Raw genomic sequence first — 20,403 nt, 5'->3', positions numbered from 1 at the left:
GAAATGAGAAACGGGACTGTGCCGTCCTGCGAGCATTCAGGAAGCCGGTGTCCCAAGGGGGAAAGCAAAGTGCCCGAGGCAACAAACCTACCCAGCCGGGCTGCAAGAACAGCTCCTTGACGGCCCTCCTCCCCCCAGCCCCCTCCCTCGTGAAGGAAGGAAGCCCCCTGAGGCTCGCGCTGCAGGAACGCTCGTCTGGGACGGGTCCGCAGCCTGTCAAGTCAGACTGGGGCTGCGGACACTTCACCTGCCCTGGAATCTGGAAACTCGTGCGTCAGCCAGTTACCACCACTCTGCTACCTGGTACCCATTAATCAACGGAGCAATAAGGCCACGGCGTCCCGAGAACGTGTACGTTAAAGACTGCAGCACGCCAGGGCAGCATAAAATGCTGAGTCCGAAGTCCTCGCTCGAGGTTTTTCTCATTTTTTACTCTTCTGGAAGGTCCTGGTATTTTGTCATTTTTCCTTCCGTATGCAATGCCCCTAAAAGCTGAAATCCACGTACCCCCAAATCCTTGTCCTCTCTGCCAAACTACGCTACCTTTCTGACACCAGGTAGGTCAACCAAACCTGCTTCAACACTAGGAGAATGTCCCACAGCGTCACGTACGAAGAGGATCTGGCTTGAATTGACATAACCGTGAGTCAAGAATGGAGGACCACGGCGCTCAACCCCCGTCTCTTCCCACTGATCTCTCCGTGCCCCCGCTCCACCCGCGCTTGGGGATTTCCAAACCGCCGTGGGGGGCACGGCCCATCTTCCTTCATGAGTGCTACCACAAAAGTTTGGGTACGCGACCCAGGCTCACCCAGTCGGATCCCCGTCCTGAGGCCGCTGTCTCTGGAAAGGTCACTCTCAAGCAGCGTCCGTAGGAAGCCCGGTCTCGCCAGAGGCAGCAGCTGCACCGCACGTGAGAGCAGCGGGCCGGCAGCGGGCTGCCCGGTTCCGGAGACCGGTCCCCCAGCCTCGCACGGTGACCACCTGCTTGCTCGGCTGGGTCTTCAGCCTTCCCGGTACCTCCACCCGCCTGAGCTCGGCGGAGCCCACTTCTGCCGCCCGCCCGCCTGCAAGCACTCCGACCTGGCAGATGCACGTGCGCCCTCAGCATGCGTCCGGCAGAAGAGCATCCCCAGGTGAGGTGCGGCAGGGGGGACGGGGACACGGGGACAGGAAGGCAGCACGAGGCAGTCTCCTCCCCGAACTGGCTGCATGTCAATCCGGACTGAGGAAACACAGCGCCGAGAGTCAAGAGCGGAGCCAGCAATATAGCGACGAGAGCCAAGGGCACAGCCCGAGGCCATCCCAGGAGGGGCACGGACACCCAGGGAAGCAACTGGCCGTGCCGAGGGCTCCCCCATCACCGGGGCCGCGTCTGTGCTCCCGCCGAGTCTACCGCCTCCCCGAAGGGTGCGAGGAGTACGGGGTGCGCGTGCCCTCAGGCGGCCCCCGAGGCGCGACGGCCACCTAGCTGCCCCCGCACCGCCTGCCCTCGTGAAGCACTTGAGGACTTGGAAGGTCTGCAGCTGCGGGACTCCATCTGCCTCAACTTCCTCCCACCGGCTTCGCAATCTGCTCTCAACGTAACTTGGAAAGGGCCCCTCTGCTGTTCACACGAACTCGACGTGAACGTGCTCCGTCCCTCCTCGGCCACTCGGCCGCTGACCCAGCCCCGCTGGCCCCCCACCGACAGCTCCGGGTGCATCTCAGTGGGGCCAGGGGGGCTGCCCCCTCCGTGCCCACTTGCTGGGCCAAGGTTTACTGAAACGTACAACTACGTTTAACGGAGTCGTAAACACTCCCTTCAAAAATGGTGGGCTTTTCAGTTCGGATGTTTTGCTCGGTTTACAAATTCCAAGTCTGATGCCCCATTTACAACTGGACCTATCAGGGTGAGGAGCTGACGTGTTTAAAAATTCTCAACATACACCACTGAGCCTGCTGACCACACGGCAACAGAGAAACCAAGAAGCCTGTCCCTCTTCACAAGAACACCTCTGCTCAAGGACGCCCCTGCGGTGACCTTTAACGTGAGCCAAAGAAAATAAAGAGTGTAGGGGCGCCTGGGTGGCGCAGTCGTTAAGCGTCTGCCTTCGGCTCAGGGCGTGATCCCGGCGTTCTGGCATCGAGCCCCACATCAGGCTCCTCCGCTGGGAGCCTGCTTCTTCCTCTCCCACTCCCCCTGCCTGTGTTCCCTCCCTCACTGGCTGTCTCTATCTCTGTCAAATAAATAAATAAAATCTTCAAAAAGAAAGAGAGGGAAAGAAGAGAAAGGAATGAAAGGAAGGGAGAAAGAAAAGAAAGGAAAGGAAAGAAAAAGAAAAGAGTGTAAAACAGTAAAGTCAACAAGAATAGTTTAGAAAGGGGTCTCTAGTCTCTCTGCCACAATGTGTGAGACCTACCTGAACACGCTGACAAGAGTATCCCCTAAACCCCAGTGCTTGTCTCAGGTGCAAATGCGGTGAACGGACGTGCGCCACGCAACAGGCCACTCGCCTGCAGGAAAGGCCCTGCCAGACGCTGGTGCAGGTTATCAGCCACAGGGGACAGTCTCCGGCTCTAGGGTACCTTACCCCATGCGTGGGGTGGAAGGCGGCCGTGACCCACACACGCTCCACGCAAAGCTGGGTGAACACGACAGTCATCTTGCAAACACGTGACAGATGCTACAAGCTGCTGGGCACCAACCGCAGCCACCTGCCGCCTGTCCTGTCTTGTCTCGTTATCTACACCGGACACATGAAAGAAAATTCTACCGGGGCTGTGGGTGGCCCTGAATTTCTTCAGAATTTCCGACCATCCACTACCCCAAAGAGCCTCAAGGCGGGAGAGACAAGTGCCTGCAAAGACAGACCGCTCTTGGTCTCCAGAGGTGCCGGCGGCTTTCTTACCTTCGCAAGCAGTCCGTAAGCGTCGTGGTTCCTGCTACGTGGCTTTCCCCGTTCACCACGCTGCCCTCGCTCCCGGGGCTCAGGGGCCAGAATGGGGTGGAAGAGCCAGGCAGATCCAAACTGATGTCCCAGAAGGGGTCTATGGTGGTAGAGACGCCACTAGAAGCAAGAGGAGACACACACACAGGTGAGAACGGATGGCCAGCCGCCTGAGGCAGCCCCTGGCCGACGGCACCGCATCCTCTCACAGCTGTCCTTCCACCCAAATGACACGGAAGGTCAGGAAACACAGGGCAGCTCCCAGCCGACGCGCCCTGGGCTCCCAAGCGGGCCCTACGGAGGGACAGCAGGTAAACCACTCCAGGCACAGGCTGCTCCAAAGCAACGGTTTCCGAACCCAGAGGGTCGTCACAATCACTTTGGGGTTTCTTGAAAACAGAAACCCGTGGGCCCCACGTCCAGTTCTGAATTGATGGGTCTGCGTCACCAGCCTCCAGCCGCAGACCGCGAGTGCAGGCGGTACCTCAGAGCCCCAAGCACACTGCCCGTCGACAGCACACGCCGAGCAGGCACTGCAGGCTGAGCGGGGCCCCGGGACGCTCTACGTAACACGGCCGGGTCCCTCCTAGCGACGGATGTGAAGGACGGGCTGGAACTTCACTCCAGAAATTGCAACAGGACATAAACCCGAGACAACCTCCTGCTGGCGGAATTCAGTAGCACAGAGCCCACAAGGAGGTTCCGTAAAACCAAGAGTCTAAACACTGGGGCAGTGCCCACGACGGCATCTATGTCACAGAAACCCGCGTGCACGACCCAGGCGACACCGCTCCCCTTCCGCTATCTGCTCTACCCTCTACCAGCTGCACATGGGAGTCCAGCAGAGGATCCGAAATCACTTGGGTAGATCGTGACCAGGGTTTTTTAAAACCCTGAAATGGAAGAAAAAAACAGGAGTGTGCATGGAGTCGAAAGGGAGGGTTCTTACAACCTCGCCGATCAATGCGTCCCCCTCCTGGAAATCAAAGCTCTGCACGCTGAGCCAAGACCACGGCTGTGAACCGTCAGGGACACTACTGGAGAACACGGGGAAGGAAATCGTGACATGAAAAGCAACACACGTGGGGTGCGCCAGTCCCTCCGGAAGGCAGGGCTCGCTTATGTAGCTCCTGGTAGAGCAGACAGGTGGGGGGAAGGTTCAGGGCACAGCCCGCGGTGTGCACAGGAACAAAGACAGCCCCGGGGACCCCGCTCCGGACAACCTGCAGCGCCCAGGGTGACCGGCTCCCCTGTGGGTCTTCTCTACTTCTCTACCACGCTGTCTGACCTCCACTTGTCCTGCTTCACGTCTGCTTGCCGCTGCAGAGGCTCCCGTGTTTACCCACACATCACCACCTACTTATCTACACATCGCCAAAAAGGCACAGGCACGGAGATGCCGACTAAACTTTTGGCTCTAAGTGTGCAACTTTTAAAACCTGCTCAGAGCACAGCAGTTTTATTAGCTGAACATGTCCCACGAGGTTCAAAAAGCAGCACCTAGAATCAAGTCAGTCTCACGGGCAGGCCCTGGGGTCCTCCATCACGGTCTGGCCAGCACCGCCCAGGCGGCCTCTCGCGTTCCAGAACACCGGGCGTCGCACGGGAGCCTCGCACTTACTGGCAGACTTGGCAGGTGACGTCCGACTGCAGCCCGCCCGTGAAGATCTGGTCTATGATGCAGTTGCAGTGGTTGGGGTTGTTGGCCTTCTTCCCGTTATCGTCACCTGGGGAAAGATCGCAGCTGTGTGACTGTCACCTGTGCCCCGAGTCCGCAAGTTTGCAAGAGCCATGGGCCCAGAGCACGAGGCCATTCACCTGCAGAGGCCGATGAAGCCGAAATGCCGGTACTTTCCTAAGAGCACAGGAGGACCCTTACTCGAACAGGGAGATTGGCGGGGAAAGAGGAAACAACCCAGCTGGCTTATTTTCAATTTTCTTCTTTTTCTCATCCCTAAGATCGGCTTGGCTTCTAGCTAGGTACCAGGACGTAGCTAACACCCAGTCACTGGGGAGAGCTAGCGAGTCCCCCTTCCCGCACACAACAACTGAACAGTCCTGCAGTGGCACGGAGGGCCTGACTGCGGGCCGTGAACCAGCAAAGCCGGAGGAGGACTAGAACACCCTGCTTCTGACGAGAAGAGCCACAGGCTTCCTGTGACGTGTGAAACGGAACTACGTCAGAGAAGCGAAACACCGTCACCACATCATGCCTCCATCAGATGAACGCTTTCACAGCAAGGCATCTGAAGCCGCTCATTTTTAGGACAGACTAAGGCTGGTTACAGAAGTCTCCTGATGACCCTCAAGTGCTTGGAATAATAATTGATTAGTCCTACACCGCGGCTCTTTTCTGTGTGTGCTACACTTCGTCCTAGAAACCAACCTCACCTAAGCCATTAAGCACTGTTTATTGGGTTCCGCGGGTGAGCACTGAAAGGATGTGTGTTTTTCAGGAGAAAAACATTTAAGTACACACAAAAGCCAGAACCCAAAGCCAGGGCAGCTGATGAGAACAAGCCAGGTATCTTATCTGGAGTTTCGCTCGCCTCTAAGTTGTAATGTCAGACAACACGGGGCATGTGGGCGAGCAGCCCGGTGACTGGAGAGAGGCTGAGCGGGGACAGGAGGAAGCCTGGAAAACAGAGCTGTGGTCTAACAGAATCACCTACAACCCACTGAATCCCCCCTCGGCTGATCCCTGTGTCAGCACACTTCGGCGGAGGGCCGTCCGACTGGGAGCCCGGCACGGCGAGGGCAGGACGAGGAAGCCGCGGTGGCTTATTGAGTCCTAATCTCCTGCCCCGAGCCCAAAAAGCTGCTGCCCCCTGTCCCCTTCCCCAGACTGTCCAAACCCACCCACGTCTGAGACCCCTGGGGAGACTGCCCCCTTCTGGGGGCCGGGCTGTGGGACAGAAGCCAAGATCCCGTGAGATCCTGAGAGAGACTTTAAAAAGCCCTTGGCTGGACCCCAACATGAGCGTGACTTGGGGTCGGGGAAGCACTGGGGAGTGTGTAGGTCCAATTTCGTATTCTCAGCTCTCTTAGAGCCACGGTTCTGGAGACCCCACGAGGGGAAGGAGCCAGTGTTGATGGTTCAGCTGCGTTTGTGGAGCATATGTGGAAGTTTCTGGCCTGCCAGGGGCCACGATATCCCAGAGGAACTGCAGACTGGCTCCCTCACATCAGGCCGAGAGGAAGCGGCAGCAGAGGACTCGAGGCAAAGGCCCGTCAAGGACCGAGAGCTCTGTTCACTGTTACGGGTTTTACAGGGCCACCCGCCATGCTGTTCCCCTCCCTCCCAGCAAGGTCGGAGCACAACACCCCAAACCGTTCCCTCCTCTCTTAAGCCGTGAGAGCCTCTCCGGGGTATGAATGGGGATAAACAATACAATCTGCCAAAGCAGAGCCCCACGGTGGAGGGCGGGAGCGCGCCGCACCTTTGCAGTGCCGGTGCAGGACGTCCAGGGCGGCGATGAGGAACTCGTGCGCGTCCTGCTGCTCGTACCCCGCCAGGTGCCGCGCGTGAGTCCACACCAGGTGCAGCAACTTGTACGGGATGTGCGGGGAGCGGTGCCCCGAGTAGAACTGCTCACAGAGTAAAGGGACACGCGTCAGGAGTAAGTACTACACTCTGAACACAGAGCACGCACGGTGAAGAATACGTTAAACCTAGAAGTTCTCGCGGCTGTTTTACTCCCCCTTCTTTTTTTTCAAAACGTATTTTTATGCGGACTCACTGGACTTTCTGAATCTATCATTTTGTCCCCTCCCACTGTCGGTTTTCTACAGAGAAGCCAAACTGCTGAACCGGGAGCGCCCGGTGCGGAACACGGTGGGCGGCCGCTGAGTGCGTGCAAAGGCTGCGACCCGAGGTACCGACGAAAGCAGACGCGGCCGAATCTGCCGGCCCCTCCGCGGGGCCCCTGAAGCACATCCGGGTGCTCTCGGCAGCCACGGGGCAGGCGCTGGTTCGGTAGCCGGGACAGCCTCTGGGTCACTAGGTGCGGGGGATCCCGCCTGGGGCGCCGAGCCCAGGCCCGAGCTCTGTCGCACGGTGAGTGCGGGGCGGGGAGGCGAGGACAGGCCTGGCCCGAGAGCAGCGAGGGTCCTCGCAGAACAGAACCTGATGCTCGGGGCTGAGGGCCACAAACACAGGTGTTCTGGTGAAGCCCACCCAGGCCTGGCAGGAGAAGGGCCACTGTCCTTGAGAACAGAGGACGGCAGACAATACAGGAGGGTGACGCGAGCACAGCACGTACAGACTGATGTCTTCCAGCGCTCGTGCCCCTTCCGAAGGGCTCTTTCTCACCCTCCACGTCAGCCCTGTGCCTCTAAGTGACTCCGACAGCCCCTAGCGATTCCCTTTGGCAAAACTGTCCCATGAGAAATTCACTGTGCACGGTTTCAGGAACCTGCCTTTACTATGTCAACCGGGTTTTTTTTTTTTTTAAAGGAAAAGTACAAGCGGTTCCAGAAATGGTGCGCTGCCCACGTCACCAGCGCTCACCTCCTGAAACAGCGAGGACATCTCGCAGACCAGACACGAGCTGGGGCTCTGCATCTCACACCTGTGCCGGTCGGAGAGGAAGAAGTCTCGCAGAAGCGGCGTGTGGGTGAGGGCCTGGACGATGCAGTTCATGAAGCAGGTGTTTCCCAGGTTGATCAGCCCCCGCAGCCCTGGGCAGAATAAACTTGAGTCTTCCTACAGGACAGACCGTCAGGGCCCCGGGGCAGGGACCGCTTCCGTCCATCACCACGAGGCCCACTAAGCCTACCACAGCCCCCCCCCCCCACCGTGAGAACAGGTGTTCCAGACATCGTTGGGGGGGACGGGCAGCAATAGATGAACGACGTCTACAGGGGCTTAAAGAGAACTGTGCTGTGGAATCCACCTGCTTACATCTACTTTTAAACGCAGTCAGAACACACGGCTGCCCCGAGGGGTCCCCCACCTACCGATGGTGCAGTTGGAGGTGATCTTTCGCCTTTTCGGGTTGTGTTTCAGCAGTTCAAGCTCCCGTTTGGTGGGTTCCCAAGTTGAAAACTTCTCCCCAACGCCTAAGCAGACGGAAGACAGTTGCAGGTGCCATGAGCTCAATTTTCATCAAATGCGTTTACAAACAAACGCGATGGGGCTAGAATACGGATCAGCTTGCACTTCAGGGAGGGGCGGCCACAACACGAGGTCTCTCTACAAACGTATTACATCGCGACGGGCTAAAAAGAACACTTAGAGGGAGTTTCTTTTAGAAAACGTGTGGCAAATAAGCGGTTTCCCGTGAGAAAGGCAACGCCTCTAATTAACGCTACCTTAATGCTAATGCCAAGATGCGGGTTTTCTGCAAAGCCTTTAATCCTTGAGCACAGAGACTGCACCAGCCCCAGCGGGAAGTGCTACACTTGGCACTGAGATGTGGGGTCTCCCGTGAAAGAGTGAAAGCAACACGGAGAAAACGCACTCGCTGAAACACTGTTTGAAAATACATCGCGTTGAACAGCGGTACCCAAAAAAGATTCCCACCACGGACAGTGGTGCGGATGCTGACTGCCACACTTCATCTTAATACCTACTTGTTCCACGTGACCTAAAATTTCTGCAATTTGGAAAGATTTTAGATGATCTATTTTATTCTGAGCCATGCATTTCTTAGCTCCCGTGGGTGAAATGTTCTTCCCAAAGAAATCATACATTCAGACTTCATTGCAATGTTACTAAATTTTTGAGGGAGGAAAGAATAGGAAGCTGGTGAAACAGACTGTTCTGCAGAAAAGATCTGTTACATTCAAACACTTCTAATCACTGAGAACGCCTGTTTCTACTGTTCCATTCTCAAAAACTGGGGTTGTTTCAAAAGCAGAGCAATTACAGCCAAAAACTGTAAAGCAGACACTGGGTTTCTATGTTCTCTCTGTAAACACTGACAGTTCTGCTCACCGAGAGATGCTCACTCGTCAAGTGGGGTGAACTGTACCTCTCACTGTTGTGTGGTGAATAAACGTCTGCTGGAAATGAAAACTAACAAATGCAAGGAAACAGGAAAGAAAGAAATGCACGCTAGGGAAAACGGTGCATACTGTTGTGTGTATCCCCACTACGCATCGGGTGAAGCAAGCACGTGTGAGGTAGGACAGGGGAGCCGGGGCACCTGAGAAGCCCACACTGGTCCCGGAGCTAGGAGGAAACATCGCCCCTGGCTCCCGGCACAGAGCTCCCCAAACCCTTGCAAGTTCCTAAGTGATCAGAGCACTAGGAGCATCTGGACTCCCGCCGGGCTCCCGGCAGGGGGCTGGCTGCCAGAGAGAGGGCGCCATGATGAGAGGAGATGCTTGGCATTTCCAGCCCTCCTCCCCCCGCCCCTGCAGGGGGAGCCTGCGCACCTGTCTGGCCAGTCACCTCACCTGCTGCTCCTGGATCCCCAGCTGGCGCCCACAGGAGGAAGCGAGCAGGTGTGTGGGGGGTTCTTCCCACCACATCGAGACCCAACCGGCAAACACCCAGCGGCTATCCTCCCTACCCTGTCTCCCTAGATACCAATCTTTCTCTTGATAAGCTCTGCCCTCGAGGGAAGGCACCACCAGGAGACGCATCAGGCACGTAAATCAAGGCGAAACCAAACCTTGCATTTTCCAAGCTTTCCGTTGCTCCTCTTTGGCAATGATTTCCATGTCTTTGTCATATATGTAGTCCTGACACAAAAAGCAGTAGATGCCGCCGTACATAAGCTCTATGGCTGAAAAGAGAAAGGAGGGACGAGGAATCAAACTCAGTGAGAAACTTGACGCTTAAGGTCACAAACGAAACATCTGTTTTAGACGTTTTACCGTTTCCACCATGTCCCTACTCTGAAACCACAGAAACCTCTTTTTATAAAAGGACTTATCCCTCCCACTTCAGACCCTTATTCTAAGCAGGTGAGGGATGTGTATTTTCCCTGAAGCCCAGCACTTCGGAGGCCGAGGAATCTGAGAGAATGAGAGGCGTCACATCCGTATTTTACAAAGGACCTCGAGTATCGGGACCCTCTGTCTAGCCTCTCAAAGACTGGTATTTAAAACAAGGGAAGGGATGCCTGGATGGCTCAGCCAGTTAAGTGTCTGCCTTGGGCTCACCCCCCATCCCACTTGTGCTCGTCCTCTCTTTCAAATAAAAAAAAGGGGGGGGAACCTTCATTGAGTATGCTCAGCTCCTAAGGATTCTTAGCCGCCTGACACACAGAACTTCTTTTTACTACATCTAGAATTCCTGATATGATTACAAAAGGGAAGGTAACAGCTATTAGCCTACTCTTCCTTTAAGGACAGCGGTAAAATACCCTCTACCCAGATAATCTTCACTTCTTGACCCACAGAGCTGACTCCTGCCCACCTGTGATTGGGTCTTATGCATTTTCTCAACTGCATCACCTATAGAAACTGGCTCTTGGTCACTTCATTGTAAAGAAAGAGAAGTCTTTTGATTTAAGCACCTGGAAGGAAGGTGTCTCAATTCAACAATTCAAAAGAACTTTCTTCTGGCTCAGATTCACCAAGCAACAGAAGGTGTCTGAGAGGCAATGGAGCAGGAAGAGCACAGACTGAGAATTACTGGGATTAATCCTAGCTCCGCGGAGGACTGGTTACGCACCTCTGATAAACTACTCCACTTCTCTGAGCCTCAGCTTCCCCTTGGGCGTCATGGTGATGGTAGCAGCACCAGCACCTCATCGGTCTGCGTGGTGACTTTATAACTTAACAGTTACACCCAGGGCACAGTAATGTCTTCATAAAGCACAGCTTTTATCGTATGCTGTGTCTTCAGTCGCCAGGCCACAGATCAGTATATGGTGGTGGATCTTTCAAGTCCTCTAAAGCAGATGTATTAAAGCTCAATGTAAGAATCCCACACCCACCCCTGCCTCTTACCCAAAACGGACAAAATTCCTACAAAGCCTCTCAAAGTCCCCATCGAAGCTGTTGCAGAGCCTGGCTGCCCCTTGGCACTGCGGATTCCTTGAGCGGGTCAGTTCCCCGCATGGGGATACCAAAGCCCGAGACAGACTACAGTGAGGATGACAGGCATTTTCAGGAAAGCAGCGGCATTCAATAAAAACTATGTTCAAGCAAGGTACCTAGCCCGAAGCCAGCACTCAGCGGGCAGTCTGCTTGAGGTTCTCTCTCCTTCCCTCTCTGTCTGCCCCTCCCCCTTCTCTCTCTCAAATAAGTAAATAAATCTAAAAAAATTAATATATATACACACACAGACACACACACACCAAGCATACAGCCAACAGCACAACTACCAGCCCGTGGAAGGCATATAACTATTTCAATGTGCACTCAGGTCCTTCTAATCAAGCTCTTCTTCAAGGCACGTTTCCACACCCGACCCTTCACTCGCAGTGTCAAACTAATGATGCCAACCGTGGTGCCAAGACCACACAGTGGGGGAAGAACCCCCTTCTCAACCAACAGTGGTGGGGGGACCAGAAATCCACAAACTAGAGAATGAAGCTCAATCCTCACCCTCCCATCATACATAAAACTGAACTCAGAATGGATCAGCAATCTCCATAAAGCGCTGAAAGTATAAACTATTAGAAGAAAACCTAGGGGGGTTAAGTCTTCATGACGTCAGATTTGGCAATGGACTCAGATCTGACACCAAAAACCCGAGCAACTAAAGGAAAAAAATTGGTAAACTGGGCTTCAGCAAAACTGGACTTTGTGCCTCAAAAGGCATTATTAAGAAAGTGAAAAGACAACCCACAGAATGGGAGAAAACATCTGCAAACCATGTATCCAGGAGACAGACAGATACATCAAAGGTGTGTGCACGTGTGTGTGAATATATACCTATATTTCCAAAATAAATATGTATTCTCATAAGTACAACAAAAAGACAACCCAACGTAATTAAAAACATGAACCGGTGACTCGAACAGACATTTCTCCAAAGAAGAAATACAAAGGACCAAGAAGCACATGAAAAAAACATTTAACATCAACGGTCACTGAGCAAAAATGCCAATCAAAGCCACAATAAGATACCACTTCACACCCATCCTAATGGCCAGAGTTACTAAAAAAGAAAGAAAATAAGTGCTGGCCAGTATGTGGAGAAACTGAACGCCCACACACGGCTGGCGGGAAGAGAAAGCAGTGCAGATACTGTGGGCAAGTCTGGTGGCCCCACAAAAAATTCAACACAGACTCAGCATCTGACCCTGCTGTCTCACTCCTAAGCACAGATCTGAAAGAAACAAAAACGTATGTGGACACGAACTCACACATGAGTGTTTACACAGCATCACTCACAAGAGCCAAAAGGTGGAAACAACCCAAATATCCGCTAATGGACAAAAAGATGAACAAAATATGGAAGACCCACACCAGGCGAGAGTCCTCACACATACAAAGGAACGACTCCTGATGCATGCTATGGCATGGATGAACCCCGAAAACACGCTACAGAAAGCAGCTAGACACACAGGGTCATCTGCTGTATCACCCCCTTTATAAATATTCAGAATAGGCAAATCCAGAGACAAAAGCAGATTAGTGACTGCCAGGGACTGGGGGTGGGGGGAGAACTCGTTCCTGGAGGTGGGGTGTTCTCCTGAGAAGATGAAAAGGCTCTGAAGTAGAGAGATGGTGGGTGCACAATGTGGGGAGTGAATGCCATTGAATCGTACGCTTAAAACTGTTTAATTGTACGTTATGTGAATTTCACCTCAATATAAAATGTAAAAACCCAAAGCAACACCAACAATCAAGGTGGATCCCTTGGAAAATTGTTTCACAGTCACGATGGGGGTACACCGGCCTCCTTGGGGATTCCCGAAGCCACAGCCGACATAGGCACTGTGCCTGCAGACACCACGCGAGGTCCTTTTCCCTTCGGTCACAGGGTGACCTAGAGAATGGAGGGAGAACACTACCGGGTGCTCAGTGAGCTGGTACCCCGCACCCACCAGCACGGGCTCTTTCGGGGACACCTAAAGTACCTCTTTGAAGACACACAGGAAAGCTAAAGCCATTACTTTTACACCTTTGTGGCTCATGGTGGCAAAATCTAAGTACCTTGTGACTTACCATAAAAAAAACCTGTACGGAACGAGCAGGTATGAAATCCAACAGCTGCAAGTTCATCACCTACCCTCCCGGCAGCCGGCCCCACAGTCAGCCGGAAGTACACACACCAGCCTATCGGAGGGACTCCCCGAACGAGAGGACGCTCTTCTTCCCGAACTGTGTACTTACCGCATCGCATGAAGACAACTTTATAGGGCAGGATGGATAAAGACCTAGAACCCCCCATCAGACCGCCGTCAGGCCCTCCTCGTCCCATGCCTTCCTGTCTGTCCCTCCACGAGACCTTGGACAATGACCTTGCTGCTACTGACACTCCTATTTTTAAGTGCATCATCCACGACATTCAGGCAAGACTCAGTGTGGGCCTCTTACGCTACTCCAACTAAACACTGGGTGCCTGCTGACAATTTTCCTAATAATCCACTTGCGGTCCCAACATTGTACTGCCGAACACCCCCTGGGAGGTGGAAGAACTTGACCACAAGGAAATCGAGGCTCCTCAGTCCCCATACCACTGCTCCGTTACTTGGCCCTTGGACATCCTGCAAATCACCCTGTGTAAAAGCCAACGTGCCCACAGCCTAGAAGCTGCTGGGAGATGACAGGAGGGGCGGCAGGGAGACGCACAGTCTCAGCAAGTCGGGAACGACGGAGACCAAAGGACAAGCGGGGAGTCAGGCTGCCCCACGTCACTTTCACGCTTCGGCGTCCCTCTCCTGTGCCCGCCGCCCTCCTCCCCAGCCGGACGGTCAAACACATACACGTGCGACCTTCAGGAACTTCATGGACTCGAACGCAGCAAAGACCTGGATCTTTCTCCCATCTCAAGGTTTTGTATCTGAGAGCAAGCTTTCTAAAGCTTATTCATTCTAGCAAAAGCAGAGGCAGAGTTTATCAATCAGCTGGATGAAATGAATAAATTTCTGAAGTGATTTTTACAGACGACTCTGGGTAATGCAACTGTATTTCCAACTGTCCGTAACCCTTTAACCCCATGAAATCACAGCCCAGGCCTAACAGCAGAGCGGCCTAACGGGTCTGGTCTGAGAATCAGACATGGCAGGAATACTTTCTTTTCTATTGTAAAGCACAATCGTACATTAAGTAAATACTACACAGTTTGATCCCATCCACACTGTCCTAAGCACACGTGTCTTTTCCGTCTGGCTGGCCAACGTGAAGAGGTCACTGACAACCTCACTCCTCCGTGGGACAGAATTCACAAGAGCACCACTGGCACCATTAGCTCTCTTTCCGAAAAGGCCAATTTACTCATCGTCACGACGTGAGCCAAGCAGCCTTTTTACCAGCGCTCGCTGTGAGTTCTTAGTTACAAGTGTGCCACTCCGAGACGGATGACTCAGTTAGGACATTCCATTTCTACTACTTAAAAAGGCCTAAAAAGATCTTTAGCTGGAATCGCTGACCCCCCCACAAAGTTTCTTTGGCTTGGACCTTTCAAAAGTGATTTTCTTAAGGATAGCCTGAGAACCCCCCCGTCACCTAAAGCATCATTCTGAAGGAGAGAACAGTGAAGGAGCACAGAAATAAAGCCAAGGACAAAACTCTGCTTCATGTAACTTCCACAATGTGCGACAGTTTGAACCGGTAAGTATAAGAAACATAAATTTATCTTGATGCCACAGTGCCGTTCGCCTTTTCATGACTCGGTGTGACCGAGAAGAGTGAAAATCCACTTTAGAAAGCAATAAAAACCACCCAGTGGGGCTCTCATCCGTGCTCGCATCAATAACCCAACACGGCACCAAAGATCTTTCTTTGCGAATTTCTGCCTCATCGAATAAGTAACCACGCTTTTCAGAGGGAAAGCTGAGAAAGAGCTGGAACGGTGAGCCTTCGCAATTCATCATTTCCAGTTACAGAAAATATTAACTTCAACTCCAGTGCCTCAAGGCAAGCCGGGTGCACAATCCCTCGGAGTTCGTGTGTTTCACGGCCCCTGACTCCACAAGGATTTCAGCCCATCCCCGGGAGGAGGGCGGCTGCGAGCCACAGCTCGGGGAACAGAAGGGCAGGGGCGGGGGGCTCACCCAGGTTGTGTCGCTTGGACTTCGCGTGTTCGTGGATATGTTTCTTTGTGAAGCAGCCAAAGAAGACACAGTGCAGGCAGGAGTGGAGTCTGTTCAGGTGGATGCCACACACGTGGCACACGCACGACTTCGCCTGCAATCGAGAGCACAGTGTTAGAAACCGGGCGTTGTCGGGACAAGAGTGGTCAAGCCCACTGACCCACCACCGACAAGAGTGGAAATCACAGGGTCTCCGCAGTCCCGCTGGACAAGAGCTGGCTTTCTGAATCCTTTCAATGGCTCCAAAAGGTACCCTCGCCCATGCAGCTCAGAACTAGCTCCAGGTAAGAAAGCTCCGCCCACGATCTCACAAACCGCTCCGACGGTTACGTGAAGCTGCAGGAGCCACCAGTGTTGTCCGAGTCCGGACAGCGTGCCGCCACCGTCTCAGCTCCTGTCCCCATTTCAGACCGGCCGCTCACGGCCCAGCCACCCTTTCCTGGACATCACTGTACGTTTGCTACTCCAGGTCGAAGACCACAGCCAATTCAGAAGCCATCCGTCAACCGAAGAGAGGGACATGAGTCAAAGTGATACACAACAACAAGAAAAAGAAAGTTTGTTGCCAAGAGTGTTTCTGACCACAGAAACCTGAAACTTTAATCTCAGCCTCTGGGAGCAGGGGTAATTCTTACACACCCAAACCACCCCAGACCACCACTGTTTCCCAGCACAATACGACCTCTACACCGTCAGGGTAACGATCAACTCCCCACGGATCCTCCAACAGAACTTCCGGCCTCCGAGACGACACCAGGTGTCAGATTTTCTGCTGCCGCGATGGGCCGGCCGGAAGCAGGGAGCTGGAGGCCAGGAGGGTACGGGGAAGGGAAGGTCACAACGGAAAGGGCTGCCACACAAACATCACACACCGCCAGCTGAACGCGCCCCCGACGCTGGTGCCGCGGGCTTCCCGATGATGCGCCTCACTCCAGGCTCACAGGCACCCGCTGGGGAAGGCTGTGGGCTCGCTGACAGCTGAACAAAGTCAGTGGATATGCTGCTGAGCACTGCGAGGGGGTGTGTGTGACGCAGCGAGAACGTGGACTAGCACGTGCCTGACCCCAGGAGCCCCCTCGGCCTGGAGGCGGCCCCCCAAGCTCCACTCTGCACACACAAGATCAAGTCCGGCACCGAGCCCGGGGGGGGTCACAGGCTGTGCATTCCCCTAGAGCGAAGGGCACGCAGGGAGAAGCTCTGGCGACTGGGCTCAAACCATATTTACATAAAACACGAATCATCCCGTGCACCTAATGGGAGCGCCTGTGGGGAAGCCGTGTGCGGACGCTGAGAACTTCCAGCCTCCAGAGGCGGCGGAACTGGAGCAGGCGAGCTGGGAGGGGAGGGTGCACGGACGTGTGCTCCTCAAAGACGGCAGAGCCCTGGGGCCAAAGTCCGAAGCCAGAAGACAAATTAGACACGCTCCTCTCCTGGCCCACTCCCCTTGTGCACTCTCGTGCTCTCTCTAATAAATCTTCAAAACAAAAATTAAAAAATAAGTAAATAAAATGCCATAGTAGTATAAATAGTAGTTACATCATCTGTTTATTCTTCCAGTGATAAAGAAATCAAGTAACCATAACTGCTTTCAGGAATTCAGGGGATATTTTTAAATTACAGTCTTTTTCCCAGGAGAATTCCATCTAATCAATGTAGTAGGAAAGACAAAAATACAAATGCAGAATCTTCATTTTCTTTTTTTACTTTTATTTATTTATTTATTTATTTATTTATTCGACAGAGAGAGAGACAGCCAGCGAGAGAGGGAACACAAGCAGGGGGAGCGGGAGAGGAAGAAGCAGGCTCCCAGCGGAGGAGCCCGATGTGGGGCTCGATCCCAGAACGCTGGGATCACGCCCTGAGCCGAAGGCAGACGCTTAACCGCTGTGCTACCCAGGCGCCCCAGATTTTGTACTTGTTAAAAATAAAGGAAAACTATTAAATAATACATACCCTGTAACTCGGCAATTCCCTTCCTAAGTTTATATATAACAGAAACAGGAACTTACACATGACAGAAACGCATATATATCAAGGGCACCAGAAGACGCAAAGAAGAATGTCATCACTGTAACACCCCAAACCTGAAAATAAAAATATTCGTCAGAAGCAAAAAGAATAGACGGTGAATGGAATGACCAGAGCAATGGAAAGGAAGTCACGGTAGGATGAATCTTATAAGCAAATCTCACAGAGGACGCGGGCCACGAAGAGGTACATACTGCCTGCTACCATCACACAAAGCACTGAGGCAGCCAGAGGTCCCCTGCTGGACGGAAGGGCGGATGGCAGACCCTCCTGAGGGACGAGGGGGCACCAGGAAAGGGCTCCCAGGGGACATGACCTGGAGGGCTGGGTGCAGTCCACAAGGACAGGAGCGTGTTCACTTTACGAAAATTCATCAAGGAGTGCGCTTTAACAGGAGGGATTAAAAGCCATAATACGAAATAACAAACACACCGATAACAGACGCGGTTACACTGAGCGACATAAACCGAATGCTAAGAAATTTAAAAGGAGAACCAGCACATCTGACTGAGGAGGACTGGGGAAATCAGGAAAAGTCTGTATACAATTTCTGCTCCAATTCTACAGAATTCTACAGAATAAACGCTGCTTACGTGACTTCCTCCTGGGGAGACCTCGTTCACGTGCGTAACAGCGAGGCCACGCAACAGCAGCCGGTGCAGCACTCAGCCCTGAAGGCCGAGACGGAGTTGATGGATTCAACAGCTAGGAGACCGGTCCCCCGACAGTCATCGAGCGGCCAGCCGACAGGCCAGAGACAGCAGCTACAGAAAGCAGGGATCCGTCTCTGATGCTGTCTGCCGTAATCTGTATCAGCCCCGGCCCACAGAAGGTTCAACGACGCTGCAAGTGTCGGGTCTGCCCTGTGCACTACAGCAGTCTTCACCGAGAAGTGACTCACGCAACCGAGAAACTGGGTTTCTCACTCTGTTTCACAGTAATCGTAAACAGCCCGCGTGGCTTGTTGACTGCCGTGCTGGACAGCACAGTTCTAGATCCTAAAATGAGCCATGACGGACTTACACGAGGACGTCGTGATATCTGTGTCCTGAGTTCAGTGGCCCCCTGAAGCCGAAGCCCAGAGACTAGAGCAGCTCGGAATAACCCTGGATGCCCTGAGAAGGAGACGTAACACCGACATCTGTAGGCTTGACACCAAATCTCAGGAAGTTAGGACAAAACCAAGTGATGAGTACTGCCCAGTACTGGTGAAAACAGATAGACGTCAATTCCTATTCAAAGCCGGCCTCTGACTTCCAGTTAATTCTTTCAAGATCGTGCTTCCGGTTGCAGCTAACCCCGGGACCCACCCAACATCCGTTACAGGGCACCGAGGGGTCCCATCCCGGTTCCCACCACTCTCACTGTGAGTCCAAACAAGTTACACCGTTCTCTGCCTCCGTTTCCTGACTTTTAAAAATGTGGACACGTGTCTACCTCATTCAGGCTACCACAAGGATTAAATGATTGGACGCTTTTTAACGTACTGGGGACAGTGCCGCTCCCCAAAAGGGACCTTGTCTAAATCTCCAGAGCCCTGAATGTTACCTTAGGTGGAAAATTTTGCTTGTGTAATTAAGTTACGGTGTCCATCGAGATGAGATTACACTTGATGATCTGGGTGGGCCCTAAATGCCATCCTGAGCGTTCTTGGGAGGGTCACAAAGACCTTGGACCTGGGAATGAAGGCCAGTGAAGGAGGCAGGCACTGGAGGGGGTGGGGCTGGAGCTGGAAAAGGCCAGAATTGTTCCTCCCTTCCAGTCTCTGGAGGGTGTGCTCCTGCCAACACCAGACTGGGCTTTTAGCCTCCAGAACTCGTTCTAAAGCCCCCCAGTTTGTGGTCACTTGTTAAAGGAGCCACAGGAAAGAATACAGAGCTCACGTTAGCTACGACTATTCTAACCGCTCCTGCTGGCCCTGAAAAGGTCCGGACACCCTTGCACCACACACCACTGGTCTGCGTGGGCCAGCAGAGGCCAGGGCTGGCTGCTTTCTGGAGCGGCTGGCTGCGGCGGGGAGGGCAACGTTCCTCCCTGGGCTCATCCTGCCGGGGAAGTAGCCCCAGCAAGCTCCCTGGATCGACAGAGGCAGCGGAATTCTGGGGGCTGGCGGGGGCTCCAGGAAACTCGACCCAGAGTCTACTGCTCCTGGACGCCTTGCAATGATTTCTGTATTAAATCCCTTTCTCCCATAAATTAATTCAGGTAAATTCAGCAGCCTGCAAGTAAATCCTGAAACACAACTAGGACTTTTACTGACAGCAAAAGCAGACAGGGGTCAGTAATTAACAGTTCTGTTTGCATCCACGTGGATGAAGCTAGAGGGGATTCTGCTAAGAGAGGCAAACCAAGAAACAGACTGGCAAGTGCAGAGAAACACACTGGTGGTCAGCAGAGAGATGGGGGGGGTGAAGGAGGGCACCTGTGATAAGCACAGGCGTCGTATGCAAGTGTTGCCTCACTACCATTATACACCTCGAACCAGTACTGTGCTGTGTCTTAACTAACTGGAATTTAAATAAAAACTTAAACAGCTCTGAGCTTACACGGTACAAGAAGGCACAGGAAGTCCATCCACTCGAGGCCCCATTACTAACAGCATTTCCTTGGATACCCTAATCTCTCTGATCTTATTTCTCACACCCTCCTCCCCACCCAAGAAGGATGGGGCGGGGATAGAAGGCGCACACGAAGTCGGGGATGACTCAGCTGTACGGTGACGTCTCAGTCCAGCTGAAAGAAAGCGACAACCGCGAGCCCGCGCCCTGAGAGGGAATGCGCGACTTCCCACCGCCACTGGTCTAGTAACACCTGACAACTCCAAGAAGGTAAGTTTAACTGTTCTTCATTCTCTTCAATGACTTTTTCAAGGGCTCAAAATACTTTTCTCCCGTCATGGACTCCGGTATAAGCGAAGGGACAGGAATAAACACTCCATTTTCCACATGAACTGAGGCACTAAAAGAAACAATCTTCTCAAACTTCTCAACCTCAGGGTTTTGAATCTCAACTCAACTAGACCTATTTCGTCCAACTCCCTCGACGTACGAAAGTGGCAGTGACATAACTGTGACAGAAGAAACTCAGTTTGGTCTTCCTTCAAAGTTCCAAGCACACAGCTCTTAAAACCCTTGGAATTTAAGTGACCTGATTGATAAAGGTGTCTTTTGTTATTCAACAAGTCCCTTTCAGACCACGTCTAAATTTGTGTTAATGAGATGATTTTTGAAAAGCTTCTGGAGAGCCTCAGGATAGGGTCTGGGTGCCAGGGAACCAACCAT

The 20,403-nt window shown here is 53.1% G+C and overlaps 1 protein-coding gene across 1 annotated transcript in view; it reads right to left on the bottom strand.

Annotated features, from left to right (window-relative positions):
* The window catches only part of USP22 (ubiquitin specific peptidase 22), a 39,004-nt gene that overhangs the window by 8,602 nt on the left and 9,999 nt on the right, over positions 1 to 20,403 (bottom strand). Inside the window, exons 2-8 of the mRNA XM_026521187.4 lie at positions 15,056 to 15,188; positions 9,551 to 9,664; positions 7,890 to 7,991; positions 7,441 to 7,610; positions 6,371 to 6,518; positions 4,552 to 4,657; positions 2,892 to 3,050 (exon numbers count right to left, since the gene is read on the bottom strand). Coding sequence (XP_026376972.1) covers positions 2,892 to 3,050; positions 4,552 to 4,657; positions 6,371 to 6,518; positions 7,441 to 7,610; positions 7,890 to 7,991; positions 9,551 to 9,664; positions 15,056 to 15,188 — 932 coding nt within the window. The remainder of the gene's footprint in view (positions 1 to 2,891; positions 3,051 to 4,551; positions 4,658 to 6,370; positions 6,519 to 7,440; positions 7,611 to 7,889; positions 7,992 to 9,550; positions 9,665 to 15,055; positions 15,189 to 20,403) is intronic.

The sequence above is a fragment of the Ursus arctos genome, unplaced genomic scaffold, assembly GCF_023065955.2.
Source record: "Ursus arctos isolate Adak ecotype North America unplaced genomic scaffold, UrsArc2.0 scaffold_14, whole genome shotgun sequence".
NCBI classification, from domain to species: Eukaryota; Metazoa; Chordata; class Mammalia; order Carnivora; family Ursidae; genus Ursus; species Ursus arctos.
Note: the sequence above shows the minus strand (reverse complement) of the source record. Positions and strands in the feature narration are given on the sequence as shown.